The sequence below is a fragment of the Panicum hallii genome, chromosome 7 (genome assembly GCF_002211085.1).
Source record: "Panicum hallii strain FIL2 chromosome 7, PHallii_v3.1, whole genome shotgun sequence".
NCBI classification, from domain to species: Eukaryota; Viridiplantae; Streptophyta; class Magnoliopsida; order Poales; family Poaceae; genus Panicum; species Panicum hallii.
In genome coordinates, this window is record NC_038048.1 from 2,371,284 (window position 1) to 2,389,863 (window position 18,580).

General features: G+C 46.1%; 1 protein-coding gene across 2 annotated transcripts; it reads right to left on the reverse strand.

Moving 5' to 3' along the window:
- Positions 1–2,171: 2,171 nt before the first annotated feature.
- LOC112899968 (transcription factor E2FB-like) lies at positions 2,172–6,996 on the reverse strand. Of its 2 annotated transcripts, none has more exons than XM_025968642.1 (13): positions 6,477–6,996; positions 5,271–5,412; positions 5,059–5,112; positions 4,898–4,983; positions 4,712–4,800; positions 4,577–4,631; positions 3,703–3,755; positions 3,549–3,599; positions 3,421–3,469; positions 3,276–3,341; positions 3,096–3,190; positions 2,775–2,997; positions 2,172–2,698 (listed from the first exon to the last, which is right to left on the reverse strand). In XM_025968642.1, exons 1-13 carry the CDS (start codon positions 6,858–6,860, stop codon positions 2,633–2,635), a joined length of 1,413 nt encoding a protein of 470 aa, XP_025824427.1. In that variant the 5' UTR covers positions 6,861–6,996; the 3' UTR covers positions 2,172–2,632. The 2 variants fall into 2 exon arrangements, with proteins under 2 accessions (XP_025824427.1, XP_025824426.1); XM_025968641.1 differs by having other exon boundaries at positions 5,059–5,115.
- Positions 6,997–18,580: the final 11,584 nt, after the last annotated feature.

The window sequence follows — 18,580 nt, forward strand, 5'->3', positions numbered from 1 at the left end:
CCATGAATTGACAAATCATCGAGATCATCGACGAACTTGTCGAGGTCGCTTTGAGAGAACGCCGTGGGGGTTTTCAGCTTCATGTCGACGAGGAAACGATGGAAATCACCCTCGCCATCTGCGATGTAGACCCACGAGCCAAAAACAAAAGTTGTACCCTAAGAAGGTACTGACCTGGTGAACTGGAAAGATGCCATCGAGTTTGCCGGTGGATCTTCGACGCGCTCCCCTACCTGGCGCGCCAGCTGTCGGTGTTTTACCGGCTGCCCACCGAGGGATATGCCCAAGGTGGTAAGTTTTAGGTGAAGAGACGTCGAGATCAGGAACTTGAAGGTGCAAGGAACACAAAACTTAGATAGGTTCGGGCCGCGAGGTGCGTAATACCCTACGTCCTGTATGGTGGTTTGTATTGCCTTGGGTGTAGAATGATCTGATGATCTTGTTTTGAGAGGGTCTCTATCCCCCCTTATATATCCAGGAGGTCAGGGTTACAAAAACCCTAACCAACACTAGCCAAGGAATTGTACTAGAATATATCTCAAGTAGATTCCTTCTGTATCGGTTAGCTTTATCTCCTATTTAAACGGGATAAATAAGAGATAAATGAGATGAATAAGAGATAAGACGGACTTAATCTTTTAAACCTGTTTAAACTACGTTATGTACACAGTCCCGTGACCCCGGGTCTGACAGAGGCACCTCCTCCCGAGCCCGGTGGAGGTCCCTCTTCCCCGCCTCCTGGTCAAGGCCCAACGGGCGATGGAGGAGGTGGAATTGGGCTTCCGGCGGGAGTGGGAGAAGCTGGAGGCAGAGCGTCTTGGCTCTCCGACTGGGAGCGCCATCTGGGGAACCGCATCCAGGTGGTGACCTCCCGCGCCGTCGAGGAACGGGCCCAGCTCGCGTAGGAGCGCGAGGCCCTCCACGAGAAGGTCCACAGGACTTTTGACCGAGAGGTCGCGGTCGCCTCCCGGGAAAGGGCGGTGGGCCAGAAGGGGAAGGAGGTGGAACTGAAGGAGCGGTCGGCTCATCACACCATCGACACTGCCAAGGCTATGGCAAAGACAATTGATGACGAGCAGGCCGCCCTCAACCACCGAGAGTACAACTTGTCCCTCCGGGAGGTGGGCGTCAAGGAGGAGGAGGACCGCCTCTCCGCCCTCCGGATAGACCTGGAGGCCCGGACCCGAGCCCTCGAGGGCCAGCGACTTCGCCAGGAAGAGGAGAGCCGATCCCTCTCCCTACAGCTCAAGGCCCTCAAGCACCGGGAGGCCGAGGTAGAGGGGCTCCTGGCAGAGCAGCGCACCGAGGTCGAGCGGATCGCGAAGTGGGTCGGTGAAGCAAGTACCGCCCTGGAACCCCTTGGGCTAAGTCCCATTCAGGTTGCAGAGGCCCCTTCTTCCATCGGCTCCGTTCTTCCGGCGCTGGACTCCGCCGCCGAGCGTCTGCAACGGCTGGAGTCCACTCTAGTTGCGCGCCTCGAGACCGAAGGGCGGGAGCTTGCTCAGATGGTGGTAGACCACATCCTGACCTACTTCCAAAGCCACGACCCCGCCATCTCCTTAACTCCAGTCCTGGAGGGCCCCGTACCAGAAGCGGAGGCCGCCGCCCGGGAGGGAGTACAAGAGCCGGTGGAGATCGTGGCCTCCCGCTTCGAGCGCAACGTGGAGCCGGACCTATAAAAGGAGAAGGCCCCTCCGAACTGCTGAAGGAATAGGAGTAGTTTTTGTTGTTTTTGTATACATTATAAGTTATATTATAAGTTATGTAATATTCCGTGTACGATACGTACATCACAATCAATGGTCAGGCACTCAGGTGCTACCTGCCCTTTTTGAATAAAGATTATAAAACACGATGATACCTTAGACGCAAAAATAAGGAGAAAAGGAGAAATGTTATGCATGATCCAAAAGGACTAAGCAAATTTGAGAAAAATAGTGTGCCACTTAACATACAGGAACAGGCCAAACAGAAGAGGCATAGAGATAGAAAACAAGATCACAGTAAGCTCGAGCATAGTGGAGACAACATGCATCGAAAAGAACAGAGGCGTCCAAATATATCATGTGTGAAGTTTGGATCCATAGTAGAAAGGAATAAAATAACTTTTGACAAGTTTTGGAGGCACCGAAAGAGAACTGTACGTCCAACGCATTCAGAAACGAGAGGGGGAAAAAAGTTAAAACAATTTTATAGCCTCTATAGATCTGCTATTGGTAATTGACATTGATAGTCAGGATATACAATATTACTGCTCTTCAAATAAACGAAGACCAGATAAATATACGCATAGGCTGATGGCTTTCTTCCGGATTGTGTTGCCTCATAACTTGATACACACACATAATCTGTTCAAAGGAAGGTAAAGGCCAATATGATTTAAGCTGAGACCTACCGCACATGCTGACCCTATCTCAACTGACAATGAAGTAGGGTAACAACTACAATCACGCTCCCAATGTACAAGATCTACTGCCTACCATGTATCCTTTGCTTTGTTGGTTAATGGGGCCAGAGCATGGACCAGGGGGGATGCAATGCGCATTCACCCCATTGCAACTGTGTACTTTGGAGTCATTCTATTTTGTCTATCTAAGGGACCAACGAGCCTGTAAGTCCGAGGATCTATCTTCTATGTACCCCATGCATCTGTCATGCTAACATCGACATCGGAAGCGAGCCAGTAATCAGAGTCAGCCTGCAAAAAGAACTGTAAGCATATCATGCCAACGAGACTGCCTTGATGAATTATGTGGTTTATCAGGATTCCTTACATCAGCATCTGATGGAACAATTCTCAGAATGCCAGACATGATCTCATGCTTTCTAGAAGGTTCTGATGTATGCGTGCAAACAGCATTGCTCTGACCCTTTTCTGGTGTCTGATTTGGATCAGAATCCATCTGCTGCACAGCTTGAGAACTGCCAGTGGCGATCACAGGTTCTAATTTGCCCGCTGCCACCTGCTGATCTGGGTTAAATATCTCCTGTTGGTCACTGGTGGTGAACATAAAAAAAAAAGTGGCTACCGATTAGCATTTTCAAGACAGAACATGGGAAAGAATTCTACAGTTAAAATGCTGATTGGAGCTTACCTTATTAAATAGCAATCAATGGGACCCATTGAGCTTCTCAAGACAATTTTGTAATGCTTCTCTTGCAAACCCAGGTCCCCATACAAGTACAGATCCTGGAGAATGAATAAACGTTAGAAACCACAAAAATTCATCACCTACAAGGCTTCAACCAAGTATTTGTATATCAAAATTGTGTACCGCATTAGGGTCTGGAACTTCAACACATGTTCCATGAGGAGCATTTATAGCAATAAGAGTGGATCCCTGCAGTAAATGGGAGACTTAATTACATAATTTCATAATTTGCAAGAAAAGACAAATATAATGTCTGACAAGTTCTAACCTGAAAGTGAGGAATCTTATTTATATCTTCCTTCAAAAGATATAACGACCTAATCAGACAGATAGAAGAGCTTAGCTGACTGAAGCAACACTAAAAATAATAGAAGGTCCATGAGATGGGTATTTTACTTTCTTTTGTCCTCATCCAGTGTGAGGGCTTGTAGTTTCTCTTTTGCTTCCCTGCATACCGGCAACTGCTAATCAAAAGGGAGGGGAAGAAAGAAGGGGTGCAGGAGGCAGGAGGCATCTCAATTTTTTTATAACTTATATGGAAAGAACTTACCTTATTTCATCATCCAACCTGGACTCTTCATCATAAAGAGATTCAAGTTCCTCCTGCAGATTATCAAAACCCATCTGTTGTTATAAACATATAATTTAGATGGAAGTTTACAGAAAACGGCAGGCAAAAAATGTACTGTTGAAATGTAATGTCAAGCAAGCTGTCAGAAGACAGGTATATTAACTTGTGATGCAGTGCCAGAGAAAATGGCAATACTCTGAACATGAGATTGCACTTAAAAAAAACTATGTTTGCAGAAATATAATTTGAGGTTATGTAAGAAAATTGATGTATCCATATCAGCTTGAATCTTCTGGATGTTTATTTCAACATGGGCTTATGGCTTCTTTCATAACAGACATAACCAAGTAGGTCTCATCAACTAATATCATTCTAACAAACTATCAACTACTGAAACACTTTCCTTATTCACTTACACTGCATGCTACTCAGAAAATTGAGATGAGACCACATTTTTCATTTGATATGTCCTACATACATGAACATAACAGTGATGCTTGACTACAATTCAAAAATTTTGCAGCAATTATTGACCAATCTCTTACACAACATAGTCAAAAGAACACAATACAAATGTCCCAACTTAGCAATTTGTATCTTGACTAAGAAAGGGATACTGGAATATTTAATTATATAAAATTATTTTTCTGTTAGCTTAATGTTACTAAGAAAGGACAGCCAGTTCATGATCTGTTTCTGTTTTCTGAATTTTACCCAAACTAATAGAGAGGCAAAAGATGACCAATGCAACTTCTCTCTATGAGTCCAAAATAAGTAGTATAAAAATTAAAAATAATCAAGCTTACATATAAAGAAAAGGAAAAGTGGGGATCATATAATCAAGTGCGATTACCTTCAATGAGGAAATTTGGCATTCTATCTCCTTAGGCTTCGACATGTCAAATCCCCTTTCAATGTATTTGTTTCATGAGAAAAGGCTATAGGTAACTGAAAATTGTGTTAGAAAACAAAAGCAGGTGATACTCACTTCCAGCGAATCATATTCTTAAGTCCTTTTTCAATTAAATCAACACCTTCTAGAACATTTGTTATATCATATATCCTCCTCTTTTGCACCTGCAGAATAAAAAAATACAATAAGACAAGGAATTTCACCCCAAAATCATGAAATAAGACTAGGAACTTGAGGAGAGTTCAAAATGCTAAACCAGACCTCCAGCGTCTCAGCTGCTTTATTTAAATCAAGGGTTCCATTTTCTGCTCCTTGAAGCAGGTTGATGAACTTCTTTGTGAGAAGACCTGACAACAAGGTTACAATAAATAAACAAGAAAAGATAATATCTTAATGTTAAAGGGGAAATGTAGCAAACTGACTTAGCGAGCTGTCATAGCGGCAGTGGTTTATTGAATGTAATGAAGGCCCAGCATCTCCTGAACAAAAGAATGTGAGCCCATTAGCGATAAAGTAAAAGCAATAGATGGCCATTAAATGAACTAGTCTAGTTAGAAACAGACAACCATTGAACTTATGGCATCAAACGAATTCAGAAAATGTAAGCTAAGCGAGAAAATTAGCAATAGCATACCTTCAACTGCTCCTGAACCATCTGAGGTGACCACGCTCTGTTTAGAAACCTTTAGCTTCTTTACCCGTTTGATAACTTTCACTGGTTCAGAGGTAGTCTCCTTATCTTTAGCAGTCTCTCCTCCATTGTTTTGCTCATTCGGCTACAATATCGGGAGCAGACACAAGAAGACACTGTCAAGAAACATACTACAGCAAAAACACGGTAACAGAATCAGAATGTATCCACTAACCCAACAATCTTAGAACATTAGGTTATTGCTGAAGATCAACCAATACAATCATCAGCCTGGAGCTGGTACACTATGTTAAAGATGATTAAAAAAGAGAGATGAAGAAAGGCAATATCTCTAAGTACGAGACCCTCATTCCAAGGAGTGGCCATCATATTAGGTTAAGCAGACAAAGTTACCAGATCTTCCAAATTATGCATAAAATGATCTAATCTTTTAACACAACTAATAAACGCCTTTAGAACCCGTGCTGACAGTATATTCTAAGCAAATGACATGAAGAAGAATTGCATAAGAGTGAGAAGAGTCATGGCAGGTTATTTGGGAAATGGCAAGCACCTAACAGAGCATAATCTGACAGTCTTATCCAAACAGTACGCACTCATGTACAGGAAACTATCAATTGACAAATACATGATTGACGCTATTCCTTGAATGGTCAACTTCACAAATAGGCAGCTGATGGGGCCAATATACTCAACTGATTCAGCTGTTGATCGCTGAAAATACTGCGTACATCTATGAGAGGAAAACTAGAGTTCCAGTGAACACCAACCCAACATATAGTCTCTAGGTGCATATACCATTCACGGCATCTGATACGATCATATGAGGCAATGCTGCTACTGCTGAAATGATTAATTCATTGCATCTGATTGATCCGCCAAACCATTCGAACACAATACGCGGCTAACAAATTCGATCAATCAAGACATTGCGGTCGAATATGCTACCTATTTTCATTACAGAGCAAAAACCAAAGTAGCAGACAATTTCCCAGGCATGCTAGCTCTCCAATTTCATAGGTGGCACCTAGGATCATGAGATGATCCAGGTCAGTGATCCAATACCATAATCGTCAACAAGCATCACACCATACCAAGGACAACTGAGCTAGTCATCAGCTCTAGTAATAGCTAGCTACGGCCGAAGCAAAGAGGGAAAAAAAAACCCGCGGAGCTTGATTGACTCACCTGTGGGTTGGGCATGGGTGTCCCCTCCCCCGCCGCTTTAGGAGCCGGAGGCGGGAGCATCAAACCAGCCTGCGGCTGATCCGGAGGAGGAGGCGGCATGTCGGTGGAGGTGGGGGCCGCAGGAGGCGGCCGAGGGGGCCCCGGCGCTGCGGCCACTTGGGGAGGAGGCGCGGGAGTGGGAGCTGGAGCAGCAGCAGCAGGAGGAATCGGGGGCCTCGCGGCGGCGCGGGGCCTCGAGGAGAAGATGGGGATGGGCACCGGGGGCCGGAACAGGTGGACCCTAGGAGGAGCCGTGACCGGCGGGCCGGGCGGCGGCACGGGGCGGCGGAGGTATACCTGCGGCGGCGGGTGGGGGAGGGGGAGGCTGGAGGAGCCGCCGTCCATGGCGACGGCGAGGGCGCGCGGGCGGGATGGAGTCGGGTTTTGATTCGCGAGTTGGTGGGGAGGCCACGGGATGGAGCCGGAGGGGGGAAGCGAAGCGGGAGCGGGACGCGGCGCGGGGAAGCTTGTGGGCGGGGAAGAAGGGGGGGAGAGCAAGAAAGGAGGGAAAAGGGGAGCGAGGGAGAGAGGGAAAAAACTTTCTCTCCCTCTCCTCTCTCCTCCGCGGCGTCGAGTCTCTCTCTCTTCCCTAGCGTGTTTTTCATGCGTTTTGCTCTTGTGTTTTTTCTTCATCGCTTTTTTCTTACTGATTTTTTTTATTTTTTTCCTTTTAGCCCACTACTATAAGCTTGATGTTATGCGGGAGTTGGTTTGTGCATCGCGAGTTTTGTTTGATCTTTTTGTGCGATAATTAATTCCGTATAAAATACGTTTGATCTTGTATCTGGAAATTAATTCACGCATAAAATAGTACGTTTGATCCTGTGTCTGGGAATTAATTCACGTTTAAAATACGTTTGATCTTTTGTCTGGAAATTAATTCATGTATAAAATAGTATATCAGAGCTGGCACCCAATTGTGAGATTACTATTTATTTTGAACTATATTTGTTATTTGATAAAACGTACATCCATTTTTTGAGCTTACTATTCATTTCGAAATCTCTAAGTACCACCTACTGAGCTAACTATTTATCCGGAACGCATCCTACTCTAGTAGCCATCCTACGTTATTAGGAGGTTTTTTTGTATATTAATAGTTTACATCGCAATGCTCAAATAAATGTTATCTAGACACTGATAACACTACACCGTATACTGAATTACTGAAATTTAGCAGAACGGATATTCTACTCTCGCTAAAATCTCTCGTATATTCACACTCAGTTCAGATTAGGACGAAATCGTTCGGAGCCACTTTGGCAACGGCAACATAAACGTTCAAGATGCAAGCAAATTAAATAAACGTTAGAGTCTTCTCAAAAAAAAACGTTAGAGAACTAGCAGTAAACTTTTAGCTAGGGCACAGTGCAGATGTAAAACAAAAAAAACTTTGTTTTTGGAAAGGATCCTAAAAAAACTTTGAGAAAAAACAGTAAATTATAGACAGGAGTTCCTTGCAAATTTGTGTCCGGTGGTCGTAATCATGTGACGGGATGCTCCCTCCACGCCGCGCTCAGCACCGCGGACGTGTAGCCCTTCCCTTGCTTGCGGCCTGGCATCGGATCCTTGCTAGCATCCTACCAGCCGCCTGCGTGCGTCGCGCTTGAGGTGCACGGTGGACCGCAGGCGGGTTACGTGCGGCCGGCACCACTGACGAGCGGGCCCAGATGGCGTGAGGGCCCGCGGTGCACGTGGACCGCGTCCCGGCAGGCGCTGGCGGAGACAGCACGCGTCGCGGGCGGGAAGGGCAGAGGCAGAGCAGAGCCCGGTCGGTTCCTTCCCACGGAGGCAAACCAGCCGCGCTTGTCTCTGCCGCTGACAAGCCGGCCACCAAAACAACTGTGCGGTGCGGTGCCGGACCCGCTCAGGTGGACCCACGCGTCAGGCGCGGTTCGGTGCGGTCTCGAATTGAACGGTGCGGCCGCGCGCCAAAGCCTTGACGACGTGGCCGTGCGCCGCGCGCCGCTCCTGTTTTGTCTCGTTTTCGTCTGTCCGTCCCGCCCCGGCTAGCAAACCTGCTACACCGTGTGAGCTGTGACGCATGTGTTTGCGGTGGTTGTACTGCAATCCTAGCCGATCATTGTTAAACAAGGCCTAATTAATGATCAAGCACGCAGCCGAATATCAATGTTATCTTACCTTTTACCTGGGTTTTACGTGTGCAGCGGGTACCAAGTAGCTCATGTGTCATGGATGCCTCTTTTCAGATGCACCGTATCTACCCATAGCCAAAACAATCAATTAGTCATCTCTCTCCCACCTATCATATAGATATTGCACTCCTACAATATAAAATAAGGTGGTATCGAGTGTATTGGTTTTCTTGTTGAAATTATTTCTTACATTGAGATCTAGCTTCTTGGTCTCTCTTATTTAATATAGAACCGTATATTACCTAAGTGGTACTCGAATTAATTTCATAGACATTGATCTCTTACATTACAATTTTTTGTAGTGTCTTCTGTATTGATTTTTTTTGTTTAAACTATTTTTCGAGGCCTCGTCTCTCTCTCATTTATATGTAGCACCATATTACTTAAAAGTTCCAAGTAACCGCCACTAATTTCATATAGTGGGGTTTACGTGTGTGGTCGGTGACCTGGCCAAGATACTTGTCAAACTTTCCTACAAAACTAGAAGAAAAACATCATTAATTCAAGCGTATCACATATTCTTTTTGATAATTAAGCATACCATATACGTGTGAAGCCAGTGATGGACGTATGCGTGGGCAAACATGCATGTTTGAATTGACAAAATTAATCATGGGCGGATCCAAAAGGTGGCCACGGTCCACTTTAAGAATCTGCCCAATTAATGACCAAGTACATATGGATTTTGGCCCAAGATGAAGTGTTGGAGAGTCATGACTGCAAATTTGTAATTGATAGCATCTATTTTTATATGGGTAGAAAATATGAATAAGGGATGTTGTACTTAAGGATTGTGATATTTAAAATTTTTGTCCTGTTGGACCATCCTAGCTTTTAATCCTAGATCCGCCACTAACATCAATGCTCTATTTTCACCCTTTTCCAACACTGTTCGTATCGTCTATCAAACCTACCCGTAGAAATGGAGAGAAGAAAAACAATTTGCAACTAGCCATCCTTCTATTCTACGTCCTTGATTGATGTCCTCTCTCTTTATTTCTTTGATGTATTGTCTTTGCTTTTACTTTTAGTTCCCGTATAAGGTGTCCTCGAGCCATCTTGGTAGGGCATGAGTTTGAGTGGTTGTTACGAGTTCAAATTAGAAGCGAATTGCTCACAATCATGACATCTCTTTAAAAAAATAAAAAAACAATCATAGCATGGTGACACAAAACTATGTAGATATGTGCCTTAATTAAACGGCTTGTGGTCGGAGGGCGACACCAATTTAGCAAACGGCGCGAATAGCTCTTAACGACACCAATATATGGATAGATATTTTGTGTTCCCTAGTAAGTGCTCGAGCGATCTTGGAGCAGACGACAGGGCGGCCTGCGTTTGTGTCATTGTAAGTTAAAATTAGTTCATCCATAGAGATTAATATGTTTCTCTAATAAAAATCATAACATCTCTTTCCAAAAGAAACAAACAATCATAGCATAGTCACAGGAGGTATTTTAGAATGTGTTTGGTTGAGCAGTAACTTTTGAAAAAGTAGCTGTGAGCTGTGCAAAAGCAGCTGTAGGTTTTGGATTGTGAGAAAGCTGAAAATCGTTTGGTAAAATAGCTACGGCTCTTTGAAAACACTTACGAGTGGACCCCACGTATCATTTACGGTCCACCCTATTCAACTATCTCCCTCTCCTAGTGAAGAGCGGACCCATTCGTGAGCATCTTCTTCCTCCTCCCGCCAGGGGAGGAGGCGCACCCCTCTCCCCCTCTCTCCTCCTCCGCCCAAATCATCTCCTCCTCCGCAATGCGCACCAGTAGCGCTGGCGGCGGCTTGCGTACGGCGGGGTTGCGGTCTGGTGGTGGCTCGCACCAACGGAGCTTGGGTCCGCGGCAGGCGGAGAGGGGCACGGGGTCCGAGCGGAGCCATACGAAGGTCGGCGCAAAGGGAGCTGCACCGCCGCCGCTGAATCCAATGTGCGGGACGCGGGCGCAGGCTTGGGTCGGGGAGAGCCAGGGAGGAAGCAAGCTAGTAGAGGGAAGGGATTGGTCGGTACGCTACATAATAAGTGGTAGGTGGGTAATTTTGATAAAAAAAATTGAGTTCACAGCCCGTGGAAGCAGGAAAGATGGGCTGTGAGAATTGAACTAGTTCAAAACTGCTTTTGGTTGTGGCCGTGGATGTAAGCCATCTCTTTATTTGGCTTTTGGCTTTTTAAAAAGCGGAAGTAAGGGTTGAAAGTCTAACTAAACACACCCTTCGGTACACGTGCCTTGATTAAATTGCTTAAGGTATAACGTATTGGCACCAGCATGTAAGTTAGATAACTATTTAATACTACTTACCAGTAGATAATGTACGCTGCTAATTCGTTTCTTGCACAGTTAATTAATTATTAACGAGGGGGAGGCGATGATGAACACCACCACCAGCCGCGGCGGCGGCCAGGCCCCACGCCTCAGAGCCATTGGATCCCCGCCGGCCCCGCGCTCTCCGGTGCACGTGCACCGCGCACGGGGTGGATCGCAGCCAGGCAGCTTGCCAAGTAACGACGGGCGGCCGCACAGGCTGACGCGCAGGCCCGGCCCGGCGCAACGGCCTGCGGTCCACGTGGGAGCGGGACGTGTGCTGGCTGGTAGTGGTACGTGCTGGCGGAGCGCACTGCACGGAAGCGGCGGGAAGGGACGGAGAGGAGGAAGGCTTGGGCATTGTGCTGTCTCGATCGGTTCCTGCAGTCCCCGTGCTTGAGCCAGCGGCGGGCACGTCACGGCCACTGACAGCACGGCCCGCGAGAAGAACTGCAGGCCGTTGTGCTACAGAGCGAGCAACCAAACACCGGCTCGATCCGCTTAGGACATATGCGTTGTGCTTTCCATTTGATTTTGAGCCTGGATCACATGTGAACTTTCTCGCTCATACGGGCCAGGCCCAATAATAAATGAGATCAGACTAGCGGTGTTCGCTGGAGACCAAACTTTTTTTACACTAGATTGTACCCATACGTCGATACGGGCAACCAAATTATAAATAAATAATTCTATAATTTTATTGGAAAGCAAGCAGTTCAGCAGACAATGTGAATTGCACCTAATTGATTATATAACTGATGTATGATATTAAGAGCGATGCGAATGGAATTTGAGTGTAGGAAATACCGTACTATCAAGAGGGATGCGAATGAATAGTTTGAAGATATCAAAGTACTTAATTGAGATGGTAACTACCCAAGAGAGATATAAAATCATACACTTGTAAACTTAGTTTTCTCACTGACTCGATGTGTGTCGGAAGTTCCGACTATGGTTCGGAAGTTCCAAACCCTGCCGGAAGTTGCTTGATAGTTCCGTCAGGGGCCCTCGGCCGAGTGTTTTTAATAGGGTCAGAAGTTCCGATCTTAGGACAGAAGTTTCGATAATCACTTAACAAGCACACTAATAGCTAGTTTTTGAGGCTCGGATATTTATACCCCCTTACCCCTCCTACATTTGCTGCAGATCTAACATGAAGAACATACCTCCTTAAGCTTCCAAAATACTTCCCCAATCACTCCAAGAGCTAATCCCTGAGTTAATTTGAGCTAGGGTTTTGGTGAGAGCAAGATTGAGGTGTGAGGCTTGAACACTTGAGTTAAAAGGCAGCCAAGTTAATCTCAAGAGCACTTGAAGCATCTTCATCCATCGATTCGCGTTTGTTACTCTTGAAGCTTGCTTCTAGACGGTTAGGCGTTGCCCGGTTGAGCGTCCTCTCGTGTGTGCGCGCCCGAAAAGTTTGTGTTACCCATCCTTTATGGATTTCATAGTAAGTGACTAATCCTCCTTTGTGGTTGATTGAGTGAGGTAAAGGGTTAGTGGAAGACCCGGCTCTTTGTGAGCTCCTCAACGGAGTGAAGTTCGAGAAACAAATCTCTTGTTCATTGTGCTTATTACTTTTATCTAGTTCTTATTGACCTAAAATTTGTTTTGTCCCAACCTATGTTCTCAAGTTGTTGTGACTTCAAAGAACACTTGCAGAGGTCTCCTAGCATCAGTGGTGAACTTTTAATTCATCTAGGTTCTGCAATTTCGAGTTTAATTTTGAATTTCTCATAGATTTTCATTTCGTCGGGACTTCCGATCCAGTGCCGGAAGTTCCGGTCCATCGGGACTTCCTACACAGTTTCAGAAGTTCTGACAGATTTAATCGTTGCGAAGAATTTTTCAGGAGTTTTCAGAAACGTCTATTCACCCTCCTCCTCTAGGCATGCTAAGATCCTCTCAATTGGTATCAGAGCCTAATCTCTTAATTAAGGCTTAACCGTGAAGGGATAACAAGATCTCTCAAGTTGGAGATGACACCGCCGACATCACTGAAGCTGCCCCGCTCAAGCCACTACCGGTATAGGCCTGGGGGAAGTACCGTGAACCCCTTTAGCCTAACAAGTCGTCCACACTCCATCCATGAATCCATATCAAGTGAAGATTCATGTTCAAGTGATGAAGGTGAGGGTGAAGACTCGGAAGCAATAAGATGGAGAAAATAGAAAATGAAGGCCAAGATTGAGAAAAAGACCAAGAAATTGATAAAGAAGCGAATCAAGGAAAGACCTCCTTTCACAATTTTAGTCCGTCCACTTAGAAAAACCTCCTTTCTTGTAACACCATAATTTTCAGATTAGAAACCTAAATAAATTTTGCTAAAATTCTCTTAGGATCCATAAGGTTTTCATTCCATCATTTTGATTTTAGGGTATTTACCATGAATTAATAGTAATTTACTTAACCATAAAAAGAAATATAATAAAATATAGGTTTTTGTGCATTTCATGCCCCATTGTATTTTTTTTATTATTTGTCTTCTATTTGAATTTAAGTTTCAAATTCAAATTCAAATGCATTTGAGTGCAATTCTTTTTCTCCCTCTTTTCCTAATTGGGCCCAGCCCACTCCCTCTTTTCTTTTTCCTCTCTCTTTTTCTCCTTGCAGCCCAGCCCAACCTGGCCTTTCTCCTTCCCTTCTCCTTCTCTCCGCGCGGCCCAACCTGTTCTTTCTCCCTGGCCCAACTTCACCCATGCGGCCTACTTCTTTTCCCCTTCCCCTTTCGCTCGCTGACAGGCGGACCCCACCTGTCGGGGCCGTCTCCTTCCCCGAGCAAGGCTCGGACTCGATTCCGAGTCCAGCCCACACCCGACACCATCCCACGTCGTGCGGAGCCTCGGGCCCGCACGCCTAGGTGCCTCGGCCACCCTATAAAACCGCCATCCTCATGCCCTAGGTCTTTCCCAAGCCGTAGCCGCCGTCTTCACCCAAAAACCCTAAGCCACCTGAGCTCTTCCGCCGCTACCGCCTCCACGCCCCGGCCGCTCGCCGTTCCACCGCTCTGCTGCTTCTCAGCCTCCACAAGCCATCGCAGAAGCTTCGTCGTGGGGTAAGGATCAACCGGCCGGTTATCCCCTGTTTCCCCGCTTTCCCGTGTGCGCCAATCGCTCGCCGTCATCCCGAGCCACGTCTCATCGCTAGTCGCCGTCTCCGGCCACCGTCGCCTCTTCCCGAGCCCCTAGATGTTCTCCTCACCTCGCTCTCTTGCTCCTAGGTCAAACCCGAGCCTAAACCATATCCGAAAACACGTTTACACGTTATTCCGGCGAGCCGCCATCGCCCGCCGCTGCTTCCCCTCGTCGCCGGCGCTTAGCGCTACCGCCCGACGCCGTGAGCTGCCCCACAGCCGTTAGATCCAGATCCAACGGGTTAGATTATGTGACATTTCAGGTACTTAGGAGTTAGGCACACTAATTTCTAGTATGAAGTTGTGCTTGCTAGTGTGAAGTTGGTGTTTATTTTGATGAATGCCTTTAAAAACTTAAATACACGTTAAAGGTTATTTCTGTAATATTTGAAAAATTAGGGTTCTTTTTGTGAATTGTGTGTAAATGGGAGATAATTTCAAAAATGTATGAAGGGTTGATTTGCAAATGTAAGTTTTTACTCTTTAACCACTATAAGAAGTGTAAATGCTCCAAGGCTTCATTAAAAAGGTAAAAATTTATTTTGGATTTATTTGAAATTGAATGAAATGTTGGCTTTTAAAAATAATTTCAAAACCTTAACTCTTTTGAAGTTGGACCCTAAAGCAAAGTGGTAGATCTTTTTAAGCTCTATACTTTTGATTTCGGGCATATTTTCATTAGAGCTATAGTTCGAAAGAAAATTTTGCTTAACAGGGAACTCCTGGAACTTTTGCAAAATTTACGAACAGGTCCTCGTCTTCTTCCTCATGCTTCCCCCTCTCTGTTTCTCTGCAGCACCGCCCACCGCCCATCGCTGGTGTTTCTCTCGGCCGCCAGCTGCCCCCTCGCCGCTCTTCCTGCGCCACCTGGCCCCCAGCTCACCCGCCCGCCGCTCACCCAACCCCGCTGGCTCCTCCTCGCGCGGACGCGTCGCGCCGCTGCCCGCCTGAGCCCCACGTGCGCCGTCGACTGCCAGCAGCTGCTTGCCGCCCACCCGCGCACCTCATTTTGGCTTTAGAACGCGCCCTGTGAACTTCTCCCTTCTTCTAATCCCTCGCGCACACCCGCATTCCTGTTCTTTTCCTTCTCCGCTCGACTACTTCGCCGGAGCTCCTTTGTCCACCGCCGTCAACCGCCTCCTCCGCTCCTCCTCTCCAATTTCATGCTCCACCAGCAGCGCCGCATCTCATTGCCCCTTCTTGACCCGCTCTTCTTCCTCCTCTCACACGCGCGCAGCCCAAAACGCCGCGCCGGCGATTTCGCTCCCCGCCGCCATCCTGTTTCTAGTCGAACCGAAGTTCCACCCCTTCTCCTCCCTCGCCAAGAGCACCATTAGCACCACATCTCCACGCTGAAGCTCCCTGACCATTTCCCTTTCACCTTCCTGCACTCCGGTCGCCGGAACATCGCCGCCGCCCTCGGAACCTCGCTGCGTCAGCTCTGTCCTTAGTCGAACCGCCACCTCCGAGCTTCCCTTCTATGATTCCAACCACCCCCAAGTCCGTCGTGAGCTCCTGAACCCTTTTCCCCCACGTTTCCCTCGCCACCGGTGAGCCTCCTTGCCGGATTTTGATTGCCGCCGCTCGGCTTCTTTTGTTCAAGTCGATTAGGGACCCAGTTGCAAGCCTTTGTTTCTTTCTAGGGTCTTTTCTATAAAATACCAGGAATCAATCGGCTACACATCTGTAAGATACACGCCGGTCAGCTACACACCCATCGGCCACACGCCCATCGACTACACGTCGATCGGCTACACCTCTATCAGCTTCTTTTGATGAAGAAAAATCGGGCCGATGCGCGCACAAGTAGTTACCTAGGTTAACACCTCAAGCAAGTATCGGTCAGGCACAACCGATATAGAACACATCAATCGGCTGAACACAGCCGATGCAGAATGCACAAATCGGACTTTTCCAATGCCCACACGATCGGCTAGTTACGCCGATGCTCACACAGATCGGCTAAGGCGAGCCGATGCACACCCCAATCGGCTAGATAAGCTATCTGAAAAGCATGTTGTAAAGTAAATCCAATCAGCTCTGTAGTAACCTTCACCATATAGCCGTTTTGAACAAAGTTTCTACACCAGAAACTCTACTTAAGTTTATTTTTTTCAAATCTTTTTGTTGTTTGTACAAATTAGTTAAGTCTTGAAGTGATGTATTGAATATATTCTTGTTGGATTGCAACTTTATTGTGAAAACCAAATATTAAAATAATAACCATTTGCTTCAAATCATTGCATATCATGTAGATTTGACGACACTCGCCGACGGTACCTACGAGCTAATCCCGGAACCCGACGAGCGTATTTCTGAAGCTCAAGTGAACGTTACCGAGGATCTTTCCGAAGCCCCAAACCAAGGTTCGGAAGATACTGACATCACTGACCCCAGCCTCGCCAGTGAAGGCAAGCCCCGGTGCATAACCTAGTATTTTAAATTATGCACTTATATTGTTATATATCTATATTGTGCATTAAGTTCTAGTTGTTATGAAACCCTAGTTGCATGAAACCTAGGAACCTATGTAATTTTTCCAAGTCCTTATCGAGTAAATGCTCTGCTAATAGGACCGGCAGAATTCGAGTGATTTCCTGTCACTCGCGCGATATAGGAGTTGATTGTTTACTTTTCTACAATCACTATAAGGATCACGGAGGGGGTTATGTGCAGTATCATGGCTTGGAATGGTACCTCGTCTGTGTTGATCAATTTGATAAGGCCACACTGTGTGGTAGTGGTGGTAAAGCGTTTGAATGTACTAGCCACATACCGTAAATATGGTACGCGGTAAGTCTAGTACCCGATTGGCTCGGCAAGTGGACATATCCCCCACCACTCGAATTTTGGTTTATGTTCACACGCACCGACGTGTGGGAGTACGTTCTGCATAACAGATGGGAGTACGGTCATACGGTCGCGCTGTAGACGTACGTCCTGCACATTGGATGTGCGTATGGTCCTGCAGCCGCTTGTGGTGGCGCCGATCCACGACCCAGAATATGAGGGAAATGGTTGCCCGGAAAGGAAAGTTTTCCGAGCGTGTGAGTTAGGATCCCTTGCAAGATTATAAAATTTGATTCAGGAATCGTCCGTTTCTCACGGTGATTGAGACTGCTTGATACTTCTACCACATAGACTAACAAGAGCAACAGTTGATGGAACAATATTGATGTATGCTTTAATACCTACCTTGCTTGTCTAGTATAGATGCTCACTTAGAATGGTTAATTGAACTAGAATATGAAAGCTAAAATATGGAAATAAGGACATACCCTTGTTGTTTTTCAGCAAAAGAAACATAGAGCCTTTCAACCTCTCATGGTCTAGTTATGGGCTAAGTATACCCAATTGACGGGTAAGCCTTGCTGAGTATTTAGTATACTCAGTCTTGCTAGTAATGTGGTTTTCAGGTATGTCCTTCGAGGACTCAGTTGCTAGTTCCCCTTGGAATATTGATGTATGCTTTAATACCTACCTTGCTTGTCTAGTATAGATGCTCACTTAGAATGGTTAATTGAACTAGAATATGAAAGCTAAAATATGGAAATAAGGACATACCCTTGTTGTTTTTCAGCAAAAGAAACATAGAGCCTTTCAACCTCTCATGGTCTAGTTATGGGCTAAGTATACCCAATTGACGGGTAAGCCTTGCTGAGTATTTAGTATACTCAGTCTTGCTAGTAATGTGGTTTTCAGGTATGTCATTCGAGGACTCAGTTGCTAGTTCCCCTTGGCCCTGCCCTTTACCGCCTGACTGGTCCGTGGAATGGGATCCATCCCCGGCCGGCAATGACCCTTCGGAATAACGCCATGCTTTGGGCTAAGTATGGTGCCTGCTTTTGCGACGTGTAGTCATGCTGTTTTTCCTTTCCGCTGCCATCTCTTAATAATATCCGCTAAAACTTGAAGTTTCGAGCAATGCCTGTATAAATTTGTTTTAGTTAGGTTTGCAGTACTCTATCAGAACCCAGTTTGTAATAACTACTTGTGCCTATGTTGTAAAAATATGACGGTGATTGTATCTCTGGACTCGCTTTCATGTGAGGTATGCTTGATCGATCCGGAATCTGGTGGTTTCATCGGGATGTTACCCGACAGACCATTGGGTTGTTCCATTTGAAGTGCGTTGAGGTCATGTCGCCTGTATAGCGATGGTCTGCGCCGGAATAATTCAAGCGGTTCTGCCACATATTAGATCTAACCCGAGTCAAGTAAACCAGATACTGGTCAACCTGAGGCAATTTTGCACTTTAGCCCCTGAGTTTCATAGAAATGAACCCGCATTCCACGGCAGTTCAAAAATATTCACGAATAGATCCTTTTTCTTTTGTTTAGGCCCCTGTCTTTTCCAAAAATAGAACCTGCCATCCTTAGCCCTTTTGTTTTGCAGTCTAAACCCTAGATCGGAGGTTTAATTATGTTCTAACCCTCGGTTTCTTTATTCAGAGCCCTTCTAGTTTCAAATCTGGTAC